We start from the raw sequence: 19,081 nt of genomic DNA on the forward strand, positions 1-19,081 counted from the left end.
TATTAATAGTCTTGATTTCTTTAACTGAAAATTACCTATTCATGTCCCTTGCCCATTTTTCAATTGGAGAATGGCTTGATTTTTTGTACAACTGGTTTAGCTCTTTATAGATTTGAGTAATTTGGCCTTTGTCAGAGGTTTTTGTTATGAAGATTGTTTCCCAATTTGTTGATTTCCTTCTAATTTTAATTACATTGGTTTTGTTTGTACTGAAAAATTTTAATTTGATGTAGTCAAAATTATTTATTTTGCATTTTGTGACTCTTTCTAAGTCTTGCTTGGTTTTAAAATCTTTCCCTTCCCAAAGGTCTGACATGTATACTATTCTGTGTTTACCTAACTTACTTATAGTTTCCTTCTTTATATTCAAGTCATTTTCCCATTCTGAGTTTATCTTGGTGTAGGGTTTGAGATGTTGATCCAAACCTAATCTCTCCCACACTGTCTTCCAATTTTTCCAGCAGTTTTTATCAAATACTGGATTTTTGTCCCAAAAGCTGGGACAAAAGCTTTTTTTTTTACAAGGTAGTACCTATTTAATCAACTTTTGAGGACAGAGCCCAAACCCCTGTACAAAAACCACCAAAACTTGTCTTTGGGAAAATAATGAAATGTACATAAAAACCAACGGGGGTGGGGGAAGGAGAAAAACTTATCAATTTGTTGGTGGAGGAGGAGGAACATTTCCAGGTCCTTCTGAGGGAAGAGGGGGCTGCAACATTGGGGGCATAGGAGTTGGGGGATGTACTCCTGGGTTTGGGGGGTGTACACCTGGGGCTTGGGTATGAATCCCTGGAGCTTAGGGATGAACCCCTGGAGCCTGAGGGTGAACCCCTGGAGCCTGAGGGTGAACTCCTAGAGCCTGAGGGTGAACCCCTGGAGCCTGGGGATGAACCCCAGGAGCCTGGGGGTGTACCCCAGGTGCTTGGGGATGAACCCCTGGAGCTTGAGTGTAAACTCCTAGAGCTTGGGCGTGAACCCCAGGTGCTTGGGGGTGAACCCCTGGAGCCTGAGGATGAACCCCAGGTGCTTGGGGGTGTACCCCAGGACCTTGAGGGTGAACCCCAGGTGCTTGGGGATGAACTCCTGGAGCCTGAGGATGCACCCCAGGTGCAGGGGGGTGTACCCCAGGAGCCAGGGGATGCACCCCAGGAGCTGAGGGATGTACCCCAGGAGCTGGGGGATGCACTCTTGGAGCAGGAGGGTGCACCCCTGGAGCAGAAGGATGTACTCCAGGAGCAGGGGGATGTACCCCGGGAGCAGGAGGATATACCCCAGGAGCAGGTGGGTGAACTCTAGGAGCTGGAGGGGGCATCTGAGGAGGCCCGGGAGGGCCAGGACGTGCAGGCCCACTGGGAGGTATGGGTGGCAGAGGCATGCCACCTGGAGGTGGGGGTGGCAAAGACTCTGGCAGAGGTGGTCGAGGAGGCAAACCATTCATCAGTGGGAGTGGGGGCCACTTCACTCCAGGAGGCCCAGCAGGGAGGGCTGGAGGCACAGGAGGCTTCTCCATCTTAAAATGGAACTGGAAAAAAAACTGCTTAGTTTCTCTGTTCCATTGGGTCCAAAACTTCCCTTCTGCCTTGTCAAAGACTGTCTTACTGAGGTCATTTACCCCAAGTCTATTCCACTGATCCTCCTTTCTGTCTCTTAACCAGTACCAAATTGTTTTGATGACCTCTGCTTTGTAATATAGTTTGAGATCTGGGACTGCAAGGCCACCTTCCTTTGTATTTTTTTTTTCATTATTTCCCTGGATATCCTTGATCCTTTATTCTTCCAAATGAACTTTGTTATGGTTTTCTCTAATCCAGTAAAATAGTTTTTTGGTAGTTCAATGGGTATGGCATTAAAGAGATATATAAATTTGGGTAGGATGGTTATTTTTATTATGTTAGCTCATCCCACCCTTGAGCAATCAATGTTTTTCCAATTGTTTAGATCTAGTTTTAATTGTGTGGAGAGTGTTCTGTAGTTGTGTTCATATAGTTCCTGTGTTTGTCTCGGCAGATAGATTCTTAAGTATTTTATATTGTCTCGGGTGACTTTAAATGGAATTTCTCTTTCTAATTTTTGCTGCTGAACTGGGTTGGAGATATATAGAAATGCTGATGACTTATATGGGTTTATTTTGTATCCTGCAACTTTGCTAAAGTTGTTGATTATTTCGATTAGCTTTTTGGTTGATTCCCTAGGATTCTTTAAGTAAATCATCATATTGTCCACAAAGAGTGAGAGCTTGGTCTCCTCATTGCCAATTTTAATACCTTCAATTTCTTTTTCTTCTCTAATCGCTACTGCTAGTGTTTCTAGTATAATATTAAATAATAAAGGTGATAATAGGCATCCTTGTTTGACTCCTGATCTTATTGGAAAGGCTTTGAGTTTTTCCCCATTGCAGATGATGTTTGCTGATGGCTTTAGGTATATACTTTTTATTATTTTTAGGAAAGGCCCTTCTATTCCTATACTTTCTAGTGTTTTCAATAGGAATGGGTGTTGTATTTTGTCAAAGGCTTTTTCCGCATCTATTGAGATAATCATGTGATTTTTGTCATTTTGCTTGTTTATATGGTCAATTATGTGGATGGTTTTCCTAATATTGAACCATCTTTGCATTTCTGGTTTGAATCCTACCTGATCATAGTGGATAACCCTTGTGATGACTTGCTGGAGTCTTTTTGCTAGTATCCTATTTAAGATTTTTGCATCTATATTCATTAGGGAGATTGGTTTATAATTTTCTTTCTCTGTTTTTAACCTGGCTGGCTTTGGGATCAGTATCATGTTTGTGTCATAAAAAGAATTTGGTAGAACCCCTTCTTGGCTTATTATGTCAAATAGTTTGTATAGTATTGGGGTTAGCTGTTCTTTGAATGTTTGATAGAATTCATTTGTGAATCCATCTGGACCTGGGGATTTTTTCTTAGGGAGTTCTTTGATGGCTTGTTCAATTTCTTTTTCTGATATTGGGTTGTTTAGGTAATTTATTTCTTCTTCTTTTAGTCTAGCCAATTTATATTTTTGTTAAGTATTCATTCATATCACTTAGATTGCCATATTTTTTGCCATACAATTGGGCATAGTAGTTTTTAATGATTGCCTTGATTTCCTCTTCATTAGAGGTGAGGTCTTCCTTTTCATATTGGATACTGTCAATTTGTTTTTTTCTTTCTTTTTTAATTAGGCTGGCTAGTACTTTCTCAATTTTATTTGTTTTTTTCAAAGTACCAGCTTCTAGTCTTATTTATTAAATCAATAGTTCTTGAACTTTCAATTTTATTAATTTCTCCTTTGATTTTTAGGATCTCTAATTTAGTCTTCATCTGAGGGTTTTTAATTTGTTCACGTTCTAGTTTTTTTAATTTGTATGCCAAATTCATTGACCTCTGCCCTTCTTAATTTGTTTATATATGAGCTCAAGGATATAAATTTCCCCCTGAGTACTGCTTTGGCTGCATCCCATAGGTTTTGAAAGGATGTCTCACCATTGTAATTTTCTTCAATGAAGTTATTAATTGTTTCTACAATTTGTTCTTTAACTAGCTGGTTTTGGAGAATCATATTGTTTAATTTACAATTAATTTTTGATTTATCTATCCATGTACCCTTACTAATTATTATTTTTATTGCATTGTGGTCTGATAAGGTTGCATTTATTATTTCTGTCCTTTTGTACTCATTTGCAATGAGTACATGGTTAATTTTTGTGAATGTACCATGTACTGCTGAAAAGAAGGTGTATTCCTTTTTGTCCCTATTTATTTTTCTCCATATGTCTACTAACTCTAAGATTTCATTTACTTCTCTCACCTCTTTCTTATTTATTTTTTGATTTGATTTATCTAGTTTGGATAGGGGAAGGTTCAGATCTCCCACTAGTATAGTTTTACTATCTATTTCATCCTTGTGCTCCTCTAGTTTCTCCTTTAAAAATTTGGATGCTCTGCCATTTGGTGCATACATATTGAGTACAGATATTTCCTCGTTGTCTATATTGCCTTTTATCAGGATGTAATTACCTTCCCTATCTTTTTTAACTAGATTTATTTTTACTTTGGCTTTGTCCGATATCATGATTGCTACTCCTGCCTTCTTTTTATCTTTTGATGCCCAATAGATTTGGCTCCATCCTCTTACTTTCACCCTATGCGTATCTATCTTCCTCATGGGTGTTTCTTGCAGACAGCATATGGTAGGGTTTTGGATTCTAATCTGCTCCACTATTCACTTGTGTTTTAGGGGTGAGTTCATTCCATTCACATTCAGAGTTATGATTACTAGTTGTGTATTTCCCAGCATTTTGATTTCTACTCCTGGTCCTGCCTTTTCTTCTTTCACTATTTCCTTCTATACCAATGTTTGTTTATAGTCAGTCCCCCCATCCCCCGCTTGTTTTACTTCCCTTTCTACCCCCCTCCCTTCTTATTCCCTCTCTTATTTTCCCCTGTAGTCTTTAAACATTTCCCCCCCACTCTCTCCTTCCCTTGTACTGCTTCCCTCCCTACCAGTCCGTTTTTTACCCTTCTACTCCCCTATAGGGCGCAAATCTATTCTCTTCCCTAATGGATTGGATTGTTCTTCCCTCTTTGGGTCAGTTTCAAAGTACATAAGAGTTGAGTATTTCCTGTCTCCAACCTCTTTACCCTTCTAGTGTAACGATTTTCTACACCCTCCTGTCATGAGCTTCTTTGTGACATATAAATTTACCCCCATTTGTTTCTTTTCCCATTTCTTTTAGTCATAACCTCTTTTTTTAGCTCTAGTCATGTATATATATATATATATATACATACACACATGTATATGTATTTATGCATGCATATATCTATATACCTATTTATGTCTTGTCTTTTCATTCTATACAGTTTGTCACTGTTCCCTCTGAGTGTAATTCTTCTAGCTGCTCAGGTGATAGAAACAGTTTTTAAGAGTTAGCAATGACCTCTTTTCTTATAGGGATACATATCATTTTAACTTATTGAGTCTCTTAAAAATGTTTGTTGTTGTTTTTTTTGTTTTTCCCCCTCTTTTTTAATTACCTTTTGATAATTCTCTTGAGTTCTGTGGTTGGACATCAAATTTTCTGTTCAGATCTGGTCTTTTATTTATGAATGCTTGGAACTCTTCTGTTGTGTTGAACGACCATACTTTCCCCTGTATGAATATAGCCAGTTTTGATGGGTATTTTATTCTTGGTTGTATACCTAGTTCCCTTGCTTTCTGGAATATCATATTCCATGCCTTTCGGTCCTTCAGTGTGGATGCATCCAGATCCTGTGTTAACCTCACCGTGTTTCCGTGGTATCTGAATGGGTTCTTCTTGGCAGCTTTTAATACCTGTTCTTTCATCTGATTGTTTTTGAATTTGGCTATAACATTTCTTGGTGTTGTCCGTTGGGGATTAAATACAGGGGGTGATCTGTGGATTCTTTCAATCTCCACTTTCCACTCTTGTTCTAGGATCTCGGGACAGTTTTTCTGGATAATTTCCTCTAGTATTATGTCCAGGCTTTTTCTTTTGTCTTGGTCTTCTGGTAGTCCAATTATTCTTAAATTGTCTCTTCTTGAATGATTTTCTAAATCATCTGTTTTGTGAATGAGATGCTTCACATTTTCCTCAATTTTTTCATTCTTTTTGTTTTGTTTTATAGTGTCCTGCTGCCTTGTGAGGTCACTTGATTCTAGTTGTTTTATTCTGGTTCTTAAAGATTGGATTTCATCTCTGGCTTTTTGGTCATCCTTTTCCTTCTGATCTGATTTTCTTTGAAGATCGTCTTTCATCCTCTTTACCTCATCTTTCATCTCCTTTGCCTCATTTTCTAGCTGGTTAATTTTGGCTTTCAAGACACTATTTTCTCATTTTAGTTCAAGTGCCTCTGTTTCCAGATGACTTATCTTAATTTTTAAGTTCTTTTCCCAATTGTCTTCAGCCTCTCTTAGTTGTGCTTTGAGTTCTTCCACAGCCTGTATCCAATTCACTGGGATTTCTGGTTTATTGTTTGCTGATCTCTCCCCCTCTGTTCCATTTGCTTAGTAGTAGCTGTCTATTATAGTTTCTTTCTTCTTTTTCTGTTGTTTGCTCAAATTCACCCTTTATTTATTCCCTGTATTTATCTGTGCTCTTTTTCCTCTCATTTTTTGGGGGGTACTTCTATCAGTCTCCCCTCTTGGAGCTTTAACAGAAGATCTCTTGGTGTAGTCTCTGGGGGAGGGTTGTTGGGGGGGGGGGTTTGAGCTTCCCTGTCCTCAGGAGGCTTTTGATTGGCTTAAAGTCCAGCAGTCAATGAGGATGGATGGGGAGCCTGGGCTTCCCTGTGTTCTGGAGACTTTTGATGGGATTAAGTTTAGCTTGGTTGGGCTGGGTTTACTCTGAGTTTTAAACTTCCTGGATGGCTGGAGCAAATATGGAGGATCTCCAAAGCTCTGGCCAGGCTGCCAGGTCTATGCTCCTTCTAGGCTGCCATCTTGACTCTGCCTCTAGGTTTCTGTTTTTTCAGAAGACCCTGCTCTCGAAGGAGGGAAGGGTCGTGGCCTCCCTGGGCTCTGAGGGCGTCTGATGGGATTACATTCAGCTGGTGTGGGCGAAATGATCCCTGAACCAAAAAACCTCCTCCCTAACAGTCTGTGTTGAATGCCTGGAGACTGGCCCAGGTTACTTTCAAGGTAAGTTCTTCGGAGCAACCCCTTTGCTGGCCCTGAGGTTTCTGTCCTTTCAGTAGCTCTTAGGGCTCCTGATGGGATTGGGTTCAGCTGGTGCCCTAAAGCTGGAACCTCCCTTGAGACTCAGATGGAAGGACCCAGCCAGGGGGCTACAGGCTTTCCCCTTCTCTCTATGTTTCCCTGCCTTCTGTGTTGGGAGCCCCAGAGACTGGCTCAGGTTGCTTTCAAGGTGAGTCTTTCAGAATAGCCAGCCCTGAGGCCCTTTTGCCAGCCCTGAGGTTCCCGCTGCTGCCATGGGCTCAGCCCTCTGGGTTGGGGGTGGGTGGGTCCTGGGACCTTCCTTCTGCCTACCCCTTAGATCCGAGTGATCTAGGGTTCTGGCTTTTGGGGGGCCATGCCTTTTGATCCAGGTCCAGGAGGAGGGTTCCCTGGGTCTGTCCTGTTGTTCAGCTTGAGTTTCGGTGTCCTAGGAGCACTCAGTTTGTGATCGGTAAGGAAGGGTTTCTGAGGTCTGAACTTTCGCTGCTTCTAAGCTGCCATCTTGACCAGAAGATACCCTCATTCTTCCTCTTGTCCAGGTTCTTATTGCTTCCATTTTTGAAACTCCAGGTCACTCCTCATCCCTCCCAATAATTTCAATAACTGGCTCATAGTTTTTTTCTCTCTTTTAATCCATTTGAACATCCTGGCCTCACAGTTCTTAAAGTTCCTCAAATCCCATGGCATTACTATATCAGTCTAGCTAAACAATGCACAGGAGTGGTCATATCTTAGATACTCCTTTCTGTTTTCCTACTAAACTGATTTTGTTCAACATGCCAAAATTTATAGTTATAATTTTGCTACAAATCACCTTACTTATGTGGAATTTCCTGAAGATAGTTGTGATTGTATGAGTTATGCTGTATTTACAGTAAGTCCATATGATTAGAGGGGTATTGCATGAATATGTGTTCCTCTAAAACACTCAGACTAGGCCTCTCAAGAACTTTACAGATATGAGGATGACTTAAAATTTCTTAAAATGCCATTTCAAACTGGAGATAATGCCTGATTAAAACTAAACTTGATTTAGGAGAAATGAAGGGAGAGAAAGAAGTGACACCTGTGTGCTATACTTTGTTGAAAGCATAACCTTGACTATGACCAGCCATAATTTCTATTTTCTCTTCCCAAATTTTCTCTTCAGTTATTATTGTGTTGGTTGTAACTATGGCCATTTGAAAAGATTCCCATCTGTGCATTTTTTTTGAGACAGTGGACTACTGTAGAATGTCAAATTTTTGTTTGTTGAATGTCAGAAGAAGTATTGTATAATAGGAAGAGTGCTGGATGGGGAAAGAAGATTTGGATATAATTCCTGGTTCTACTTACTATCAATGTGTCATTTGGACAAGACACTCTGTGGGTTCACTCCATTTCCCCAACAACACATTTAAGGGGTTCACACTAAATGATTTTTTTAAAACTCTGGAACTTATTAGCTACTTATGTTCCAACTAATTCTTTTTGGTTGTGTAAAGTCATCCAACAGCAAGAGTCTTCATAGTCTTGTTATTCCCTTTATAAGCAAAAAAACCTTGGTATCTTCTTTGGCTTTCTCTTTCCTCAGAAAGCAGATATTAATTCTTTTTTCCTGGCTCTTTGTTGTGTCTTGTACAACATGCAAAAGGTTGCAAACCTCCCCAAATATATTTGGGAACTGTTTTCACAAAAAATGGGAAATATCCTTGAAAATCAAAGCCACTGATGCTGATCTGCTGACTGCTACTATTTTCTATCACATATGTCACATAGAAGCTATATGCCAAAGCAGCCTTATCTTGTTTCTTCTCTTTAAAAAGGTTCCTCAAATATCAGGTGATTGATTCCTGACCCCCAGTGGTACCGCCTCCAGGAAACTCCACCTGTTTCTCTTGGTAGAGTTGGAATGGTCTGGGCACTGTGCTCTCCTTTGCTACTTTTTCTCCTGATGTGAATGTCACTTATTCTATCAATAATCTGATAGTAAATGTATAGACTCTGCTGAAAGCAAATCTCTTAGAAAAATCTCTAAAGATGAAATCACAAAGAAAGCAGAGTTAAAGTTATCTCAATTGAGTCATGGTATCTTTTTGAGTCTCTCTTCATTTGTAAAATGAGAGATGGGGCTAGAAGGTCTCTCAGATGGTTTTTTCTGGCTCTAAATCTTTGATCCTTTCTCTAATCCATTCATTAAAAAAAGAAAGTGAAGAATGAGGAGTAGGAATATGAAAATAGTTTATATTAATATCTAGCATTTATAGTGTCTTTTGACATTTGTAAAACACTTTACTAAAATCTTCTGCCTGATGAAAGATTTGAAATCAAATCTTCTTTACTAGGTTCACTGCTCTAACACTGGACCACTTGGCTGTTTCCAGATATAATGACCAATGACCAAAAACAAACTCCTTGTCCCTTTTCCTAACTCCTTCATAACTGAGATTCTTTGATGAAGTGGGTACCAGTGCTCCTCAGATCCTTTGTTCAATCATCAGGTGGTGGTGAGCTCATGAGATAAGCACAGGACAAGAATTTAGCAAGACTCCAAGACTTCAAATTAGCATTGACTTCTTCTTTGCTGGTGGTTTTATGTAAATCAATTCATTAGATCAGAGATTTAGAATTAGAAAGCACCTTAAAAGTAATCTAGTTTCATGCCCCTCCAAAGTACCCTTCATTTTACAACTAAGGAAACTATATCCTTGAAGCATGTAGTAAATTGTGCAAGAGATTCACAGAAGTGGGAAGCAGTAGAACTGGAACTGGAATTCAGGTCCTCTACTTCCATCCAAACCAGGTCCCGTTCTCCTGTATCCATGTGGAGGGCATACAGGCTCCCACTTCTTTTGGCATTCTCATCTCCTGAAATATGTAACTGGTAATTGGGTTTTTAGGTTTGAAAAGAAGTTGTTTAATCAGTAGGCAGAGAGGATAATTTTTTTTTAGTGCAAAAACAAGGGTTTTCTGTGACACAGAAGGTTGGGCTCTACTCAGAATCATAAATGATCTCTTAGTACACAGCCCACAGAGCTCAAATCAGGACTAAACCAAAATAGCACAAGTGGGAGACAAGAGTGATTTAATTTGGATTTCAGAGAATGAGTTCTCTGTGCATGAGCGTCTAAAAAGGTATTTTTTAAATGACAAAATGCATTCCAGGTTTGTTGCTCACTGTGGCCTTCATGAACAGAATACATGCACCCACAGAAGAGATTGAGCAACAGTGATTAAAGAAATTAAAGATAGATTATCTGTTTCTAATAAAGATTACATCAAGAGAGGTTTTTTACAGTTTAATCACTACTTGGCAATTTTGAATAAGCAATAAAATATTGCATAGACATCAGACTGAGGTAGCAATATGTGGTATTCATATTTACTCATTTTATTAATTCACTTCTTCATTGACTTATTCATTTATCTACTTATTCATTCATTATTCCATCCCTTAATATGTCAAACATTTCTTGCATTCCTTCAATACAATGAAATATCTAAGTGATGGACAGTTTCAAGGAGCATCATGCTGCTGTGGAAAAGAAATTACAGATATAGAAACCAAGAACCTGGGTTTATATCCTGGTTTTGCCCTTTATTGCTCGTCTGACTTCTCTCAAGTCTCTTCTCTGGGTGTTAGTTTCCTCTTCTATAAAATGAGAGGGCTAATAAATACCAACCTAGAGAGCTTTAAAGGTTTGCAATGCACTTTACCTGTATTGTTTAATTTCTATCTCATTGACTAACACTAGGTCAAAAGATCATAGATTTAGAACTGGAAGCAATCTTAGAGGTCATTTAGTCCAATTTCCTCATTTTGTAGGTGAAGAAAGGAAAGCCTAGAAAAATGAAATGATTTGTCAAATGCATATAGTTAGTGTCTGAGGCTAGATTTTTCCATTCTCATTCCCTTTGAGCACTCTTTGCATTATACCATGGAGCTGTCCAATTAAAGTTGAACTAGATGGTCTCCAAGGTCCTATTCAACTTTAAATTCATAATCCTAAGAATAAACAAGATTTGATTCCTGCCTTAGGGCAGTGAGGTGGCACAGTGCACATACATCAGGCCTGTAGTCAGGAAGATCCAAATTCAAATTTGACTTCATATACTTACTAGCTGTGTGCCCTGGACAAGTCACTTAAACCTTTTTTGCCTCAGTATCCTCATCTGTAAAATGAGCTAGAGAGGGAAATGGAAAACCATTCCAGTATCTTTGCATAGAAAACCTCAAATGGGGTGAAGAGGACTTGTACATAACTGAAAAACAATTAAACAACAACAAAAATCCCTGCCTTTCAGATAGGCAAATAAGGGATCATCAAAATAGAAGATGATACATAAAAGATGTACGAACAAGATTTTGTTAAGAGATGCAAGAAATACTTTTTGGCTGGGAAGATCATAGAAGACTCCATGTCTTGGAGTCAGGAAGATCTCACTTTAAATCCAGCCTCAGATACTTGCTAGGTATGTGATCTTGGGCAAATCATTGTCTCTGATTGCCTCAGTTTTCTCATTTGTAAAATGGGGATAATAATCATAGTACCTACCCCTCACCTACCACCTGGTTGTGGGGATGAAATGACACAATTTTGAAACACTTAGCACATTGCCTGGCACATGGTAAGTGCTATATAAATATTAACTATTAAAAAAAGAAACCCTTACCTTCTTGGAATCAGTACTATGTATTGATTCCAAGGCATAAGAGTGATAAGGGATGGAAAATAGGGTTTCAGTGAATTTCCCAGGATCATTCAGCTAGGAAGTCCCTCAGGTCAAATTTGAGCCCAGGACCTCCTGTCCTTAGGACTTGCTCTCAATCTGTAAAGTCACCTAGCTTCCCCCAATATTAGCTATTATTATAATCTTAGAGAAACTTGGTGCTGCAACATTAAATAACTTTCCCATGCTCACAAAGATAATAATAGGTATCAAAGTAATGACTGAACTCATCTTTCTGATTCCAAAGTTGGCCTTCCATTCATTATCCATGGAGAAGTGAATGAATGAAAACAAATGGTTAAGTTCTTACTGTGTGCTAAACACTGGGGATATAAATATAAAAACACTAAAAACCCTTAAGGAGTTTGCATTCTTCTAGGGGCAGACAGTTCATTTAAAGAAGTGCTAGAGGGAACAGCTGGCTGGCTCAGTGGATTGAGAGCCAGGCCTAGAGATGAGAGGTCCTGGGTTCGAGTCTGTCCTCAGATACTTTCTAGCTGTGTGACCCTGGACAAGTCACTTAACCCCTATTGCCTAACCCTTACCACTCTCCTGCCTTAGAACCAATACATTGTATTGATTCTAAGATGGAAGATAAAGGTATAAAAAATAAAGAAAGAAGTGCTAGCCACAAATGTATTTTGGTTCAAAAGTCCCAAGAATAGTGAGTGGAGTGAAAAAAGTCCATTGACATACCTTTTGTAGAAAAAAAATAATCTTGACTAATATTTCCAGAAGAGCTAGAGAGTGAGGTAGGGATACCAGCACAATGACAAAGTGAATGACAAGAAGGTAGATGGGTTGGACAGTGGACAGTGGACAGATGTGAAGCCTCACTTACAGATAACTCAAGGCCACTCAAGGCCACAGCCTGGCCTTGGGGAAGTGATTTCAAGCTGAGTTAATTTTCACGCAGGGCAGGTTTTCTGGAGCTCAAGAGGGAGCAGTGGTATATCAGATGTGAAACACTCTGCCAAGTCATCTCTTACTGATTTTAGTAAGATGCTCAGGAATATTTTCAAAACTCAATCAAGGTATCTTCCATCTTCTGAACCTCAGAAGCATACAAAGATAGCTATGCTCTAATAAATGTGGGTTCCTACAAGACACCATATTTAATCACAAAACAGAAATGTGACTTACAGATGGGGAGCCCGAGAAAAATAAGACATACAGTCTTTACCAAATCCTTTTGATAGTGCTTTACTACAGCTCAAAAGTTGCTCCATCCCATGCAGGAAGCCAATGGATGAGTCATTCCCTTCTTCTGCAGTCATGCTCTTTTAGCAGTGTTTTCTCTCCTTGATATTCAATCCTATCAGTTATTCTGTTGTGCATTGAATTTGTAAGGGAAAATGGCTCTGCCATGAAGTTGAACATGGATAAATCAATCTTATCCTGTATAGCATGTATTTTGGAGTTATTTTATTAAAATTGGGGATCTAAGTCTACATAAAATAAATACCTTCAGATAATGTTACTGCTCATCTGTCTTGCTTGAGAGGGCATAACTTTCAGCATAGTGTTTTAATAAGCAATAGTATTGAACTGCAACCCATCCTCATTCATGGCAGGCACTCCAAACATCCTCCATACGTAACTGCCCATCTCCAAAAAGAACACTTACATATATCAGTGTTAGATGACTTTCAGATCTTCTGTGCTATTTTTCATAATACCAAAGTGATGTTCCTACTTCATTGTCCAGGACACTTGCTTTTCTAGTTGTTTTCCTAGAGAAAATGAAAAGTTTAGACTGATTCAGTCATACTTGCTTCATGATCCCTTTTGTGAGCAGGGGCATGTATTGGTGAAATGTGTGGGAGGTCTGAGGAAGGCAATCTAGAGAGATCTCGTAGAGTCATTTCCATACACACACCATCTACTGTTCCTTAAAGCTGGCAAGGTTATAAAAGGATATTATTTGCCTCGCTGTGTCAGATTAGCTCAATTCTATCTTTGCTAGTGGCATCGAAGTGAATTTTGTGTGACTCTAATTGCTGTATTAACTGACATTTACATAGTACTTTCAAGTTGGCAAAGTGTTTTACATGAAGTAGCTCTTTTGAGTTCCCCATCATTCCTTCAAGGTGAGTGCTATAGATGTCATTATCTTTATTTCACAGATGAGAAAACTTAGACTGAGCAATTACCTAACTTGGCTTGCTTAGGATTCTTTGTTGGTTAGTCATTTATAGTCATATCCAACTCTTCATGACCCCATTTTGGAGTTTTCTTGGCAAAGATACTGGAGTGGTTTGCCATGTCCTTTTCCAGCTCATTTTTCCCAGAGTCATACAGCTAGCTGACTAGTCTATGGTTTGGAAGAGAGAAATTGGGAAAGCCTGCAACAAGACAGGAATAGCTGGGACTGATGACCTGTCATTCAAACAAAAGCATTCCTTTTGGAATGTGACTGGGAGAAGAGGTTGGAGGAAGGGGAGCAGACCAACTGAAGTCTGAACTCTTGGTTTGGGAGACAGAAGGTGTGTTGGTCCCTTTGATGTCTCTTGGCTTTTGGAGACTGAAGCCTGAAGGTTGTCTTTGACTTAGAAGACAGAAGAAAGAAGGACAAATTCCAGCTCTCTCTGATTTGCTCTGTTGTGATAGTGACTGAACTTTCAGACCCATCAGCCATTTTCCAAATTGAACTATATTCCACCATCCTTCAACCTAAGACTCATTTTAGTATTAGGGAAATCCCATACCCTCTCTCCTTCCAATTTGATCTTTCCTTTCTTCCCCAACAAACCGCTTACTTAATTTAAAGAAGAGAAGTAGTATTTTATTTGAGACATCATAAACTCATCCTGAATTGATTTAAGAGACTAATAGAAGATCAACAGGAAGGGGAAGGGAAGAAGGGAAGCTGAAGAGAGGAAGAAGGGAGGAAGGGAGAGAAGAAGGGAGAAAGGGAGGAAGGAAGAAGATTTACAAGGCTGATCTGTAGTTATCATTTACCATTCAAAATAGTCCCTTATTACAATGGTTAGAACTCAGATCTTCCTGACTCCAGACCCAGTGGCCTAGATGCTCAGATTTTTCCAGTTCTTGTCAGAAGCAGTATTCAAAACCAAGTCTTTCTGACTCCAAGTCTAGTATTCTATCTACAATAACACATTTCTCCAAATAAAAGGAATCTCAGAAAATATGGAATGCTAGTTCCCTTTAATAAATATGATGGCTTCAATGAATAAATGATTCTCAAGAGGAACAGCAAATTATTTATGACTATATTAAAATGCTTAAAATCACCAATAAAAGAGAAATAAAATAAAGGTCAGAATAATCCCCAGAATTGGAAAAGATGACAAAAGATGAGAATAGTCAGACTTGGACAGATTGTGAGAAGTCAGGCACACTAATGCATTGTTGGTGGAGCTATGAATTGGTATAATCACTCTGGAAATCATTCTGGAATTATGCAAAGAAAGTGACTAAATGACCAAACCCTTTGAAGGAGAAAGTTTATTTCCAGGCTTAAGCTCTAAGGTTATTAGTGACAAAAATAAAGGTTTCATACAAACCCAATTATTTTTAGTAGAGCTTTTCATAGTGACAGGAAACTGGAAATAAAGCTGTTGAGGAATAGCAAAACAAATTGTAGTACTTGAATATACAATAATATTACTATTCTATAAGAAGTAATGAATATGATAAATGCAGCAAGCATGAGAAAATACATGAAATATGCAAAGTGAAGTAAGCAGAAACAGGAAAACAATTTACACTATGACTACATCAATTTAAATGGAAAGAACAGTAACAACAATATAACAATTGAAGCTAAATGACCAGGCTTACTTTCAAAGAGGGCAGCTAGGTGTTGTAGTGGATAGAGCACTGGGCCTAGAGTCAGGAAGTCTTATTTTCCTGAGTTAAAATCTGGTTGTAGATATTTGCTAGCTGTGTCACCTTGGGCAAGCCATTCCAATTTGCTTACCTCAGTTTCCTCATCTATAAAATGAGCTGAAAAAGGAAATGGCCAACCACTTCAGTATCTTTGTTAAGAAAACCCAAATGGGGTCGTAAAAAAGTCAGACATGACTGAAAGAAGTGAACAACAAACAATTTCAAAGAAGAAGTCTGAGAAGACACCTCCTACTTTGTGGAGATGGGGTATTATTGAAACATGCCATGAGTCAGACTCTTTTGGATATAGTAGTTTTGCTGAATTTTTTTCTTCCCTCTTTTTTATTCTTTATATAATGGAAGGTTCTCTGGGAGAAAGAGAGAGGAGGAATGAAATGGGAAATATGGATGATATAAAAATAAAAGATCAACAGAATTTTTTTAAATGGATCTATAATTATTTATACATATAACATTAGCCTGTGCAATCTCTATAAGCAGAGATTCTTAACCCATGATCTGATTTTTAAAAAAAATACTATATTTCAATGAACTTCATTTCATTTGTAATTCTTTAAATTTTATTTTACACATTTGAAAACATTATGTGAAGGGATCTCTAGACTTTAGACACACATAGGGGTCCAGAAGACAAAAAAGGCTAAGAACCTGTTCTTTGGGTTGTCAAGTTCTATATTTTTACTGCAATACAAGGTGGCTCAAAATTTTGTTCTATTTATTCCTTTGGTGATTCTACAGTGTTTGATCATAACTCCTATTGGTCTTTCTCTTTCTCAATTCATTTTGGAAACCTGCCCAAGCCTTCAGTCTCTGGGATGATTGTCCTTTTCTAGATTTTTCTAAGTCTATTATCTTTTTCTTGAGGTAGGAGTAATCAGAGCTTCAGTGGTATGTGTGGATATATAGGAACTATGTTCTGTTTCTGGTATCCAGGTTAAGACAATGTGCAAAAACTCTTGCAGTAGTAATACCCAGGATATGTGACCAACTTATTCACTTCAAGTTCCAAGTAAAATTCTGCCTTCTTCAGGAAGTTTTTCCCAATCTCCCATAATCCTTCACTTCCCTTCTATTTATTATTTCTCTTTTATTCTTTATATAACTTGTTAGTACATTTTTTTTGCGTGTTATCTCCCCCATTAGATTGTGAGCTTCTCAAGAACAGGGATTGTCTTTTACCTTTCTTTGTACCCCAATATTTAGCAAAATGTCTGGCACATAAAAGATGGTTGATAAAAGTTTATTGACTGAGAGCAATTTAAAGTATACTCTGCCACACAAATCCATAAAGAGCTTCACAGTAGGCCCTACTATTTGCTTTCTGGCACTTCTTGGTCACAAAATTTGTTATTCAGGCAACCTGATGATTCTTTTAATCATCTTGAAATAGTAATTGTGCATTGCTTTATCTAAAATTGAAGAACACCTCTTGTGAGTTTGATGTATAATTTTTTTCCCTTGGTAATGAGCAAAAGAAATAATTAGATAGATGTCTCCTTTTACAGATCTCTACTTTCTCATTATAAGTTTATGGAATATGTTTTGAATATATGATTTTGATATAACAGAAAAAACACATGGTACAGGGAAAGGAATGCTAGCTTTGAACATAGGAGATTTGAGTTTGAATATTGACTCTATTATTTACTACTCATATAACTTTAGGTGACCCTCATTAGTTACTCAGTCAAAATGCATTTATTAAACACCTACTATATGCTTATCTTTTTTATAAGCTGTGGAAATATAAAGAAATGTAATGAATAATCTCTGTTCTCTGGGAGCTCACATTTAGCTATGCGGGAGACAACTGGCAAACAAATATCACTAACAAATGTATGCAAGGTGAATTGGGGATAACCAACAGAGGGAAAGCATGAAAAGTAAAGAGAATTGGAAAAGGCTTGCATTTGAGACTTGAGATATCTTTCTGCAGTCCTCTGAATTTCATCATTGTCTACAGAACGTCTTCATGCTCCATGACCACATCATAGCACACCTTATCTGTGCCCCCTGATGCTGGAGCTCTTCCCTTTCTGATTGGAAAGGGTTGAAGATGGACATTGAAGAGCTCCTCCTAGATCCTATATTTAAATAGAGTCCAGGGCAGCAGACTCATCACCTCTCTGGACATCATCATGCTCTCATACCCAGTACCATCCTTTACCACCCCCTAATTTTTCAGCTTCTTTTAATATGTTATCTTTCCCCATTCCATTTTTAAATACTTATGGGCAGGCTATGTCTTTTTCCACTCTTTGTAACCTGGACATTGAGTAGAATCCTTGACCCATGGTAAGTGCTTAACAAGTATTTATTGACTGACTGACTTTACTGCTGTCAGAAATTGGAGATAAAGAAGAAGAGTTTCAGTCACATGAGTTAGCTAGTGGAAATTCTCATCCAGAAGATGGTGTCTTCTGTGAGGAACACCAAGAAGGCCAGTTGTCATTGGATCACAAAATACTTGGGGGAGGGTAAAGTATAAGAAAACCCAAGAGATATGAAGGGGTTAAAATATGAAAAACTTTAAAAGCCTACTAGAGGATTTTATATTTGATCTGAAAATAATTGAAAGACTGGAATTTACTGAGTTAGGAGGGTAATCTAGTCAAACTTAACCAAGCCTCAATTTTCTCATCTATAAAACAAGGGGAGTAGTAATCGCATGCTAATCAACTTCTAGTTCTATTTCTCTGATGCTGGACCGATCTTAGTTTTTGCCTAGGACTGTGTAGATTGGATTTACTCCCAAAGACTCTTACCCAGCATCCCATTTGTGTGCTTGAGGATGCTGCTTAAAGGTAGGGAGGATAAAGTTTTGGTGCAACTCTGCCCCACAGTCTCTTCTCTGAATGTGGTTGAGGAGGCTGGCTGGGAGCCTGACAAGGGAATACACACACATGGTCAGTTAGGTTAGAAAAATTAGGCTTTATACATCTATCCTTTTTATTTCTTCTACTTCAAGTGATTATTAATAAAATATTATAAAAACAATACTTAGAGTAATTGCTATTAATTTAAAATTTTACATCTTAGTGCCAATGATTTCTGACATTGAGCAAGTATCTTCCCCTCATTGATAGAATGAGGGGACAAAGTTAAAATGTTTTCTAACATGCCTTAAAACACTAAAATCTTATGATTCTGCCACTTATTACTAGTTGCCTGGATGCCTTCCCATATGCATTTCCTCTGGCTCTCAAATACTATCATGATAATGAAAAGAGAATTTGGGAAATGACTAGCCTCATTGGAAAAAAAAGGGATTATTTCCTTTTTTCTCTCTGCAATGTCTTGGGATATTTCACAGGGTCAGTTTCAGGTGATGAGATGTTATAATTCCAATTTAGATTACTTTAAATCAGCAAAATCAGATTTGGGTGGAAGTAAACATTTGTTGAACTGAATGAATTGGGAATTAGTTGTTTCAATAGTTCAGTAGTACATAGTAAAGAATTGCTCTTTCCAGACTGCTTTGGTCTAAAATTCTGATTATTGAGTTAGCTCCAAAAGGCAAGTCAAAGAAAGTTTATGCATAAATTCAGTCTTTGGGAAGAAAAGGGAAACTAGAGTATCTCCTTCAAAATCTGACTATATATCTACTTATTTCTTTGGTTTAGGGCTAAAAGACAGAAATAAAAGAGAAGAAGAGAACATTATGGAAAAAACTATCTAGATGATTTCATTTATTCAGAAATGGGTAGGGCAGAAGATCTTCTTCAAAAGAAGATAATTGATCACTACAATACCCAAACTCTTTCAAGCAATAAATGGATGATCATCATTTTTCTCT

General features: G+C 38.1%; 1 protein-coding gene across 1 annotated transcript; it reads right to left on the reverse strand.

The window, feature by feature from the left end:
* Nucleotides 1-655: 655 nt before the first annotated feature.
* LOC100619546 (splicing factor 3A subunit 2-like) lies at nt 656-1,765 on the reverse strand (the record flags this gene model as incomplete). Its single annotated transcript, XM_056799653.1, is given in 1 exon segment — nt 656-1,765. A coding segment is annotated over 1 exon segment (1,110 nt), but the record flags the coding sequence as incomplete, so codon positions are not given.
* Between the last annotated feature and the right edge of the window lie 17,316 nt (nt 1,766-19,081).

Source organism: Monodelphis domestica, chromosome 5, assembly GCF_027887165.1.
Source record: "Monodelphis domestica isolate mMonDom1 chromosome 5, mMonDom1.pri, whole genome shotgun sequence".
NCBI classification, from domain to species: domain Eukaryota; kingdom Metazoa; phylum Chordata; class Mammalia; order Didelphimorphia; family Didelphidae; genus Monodelphis; species Monodelphis domestica.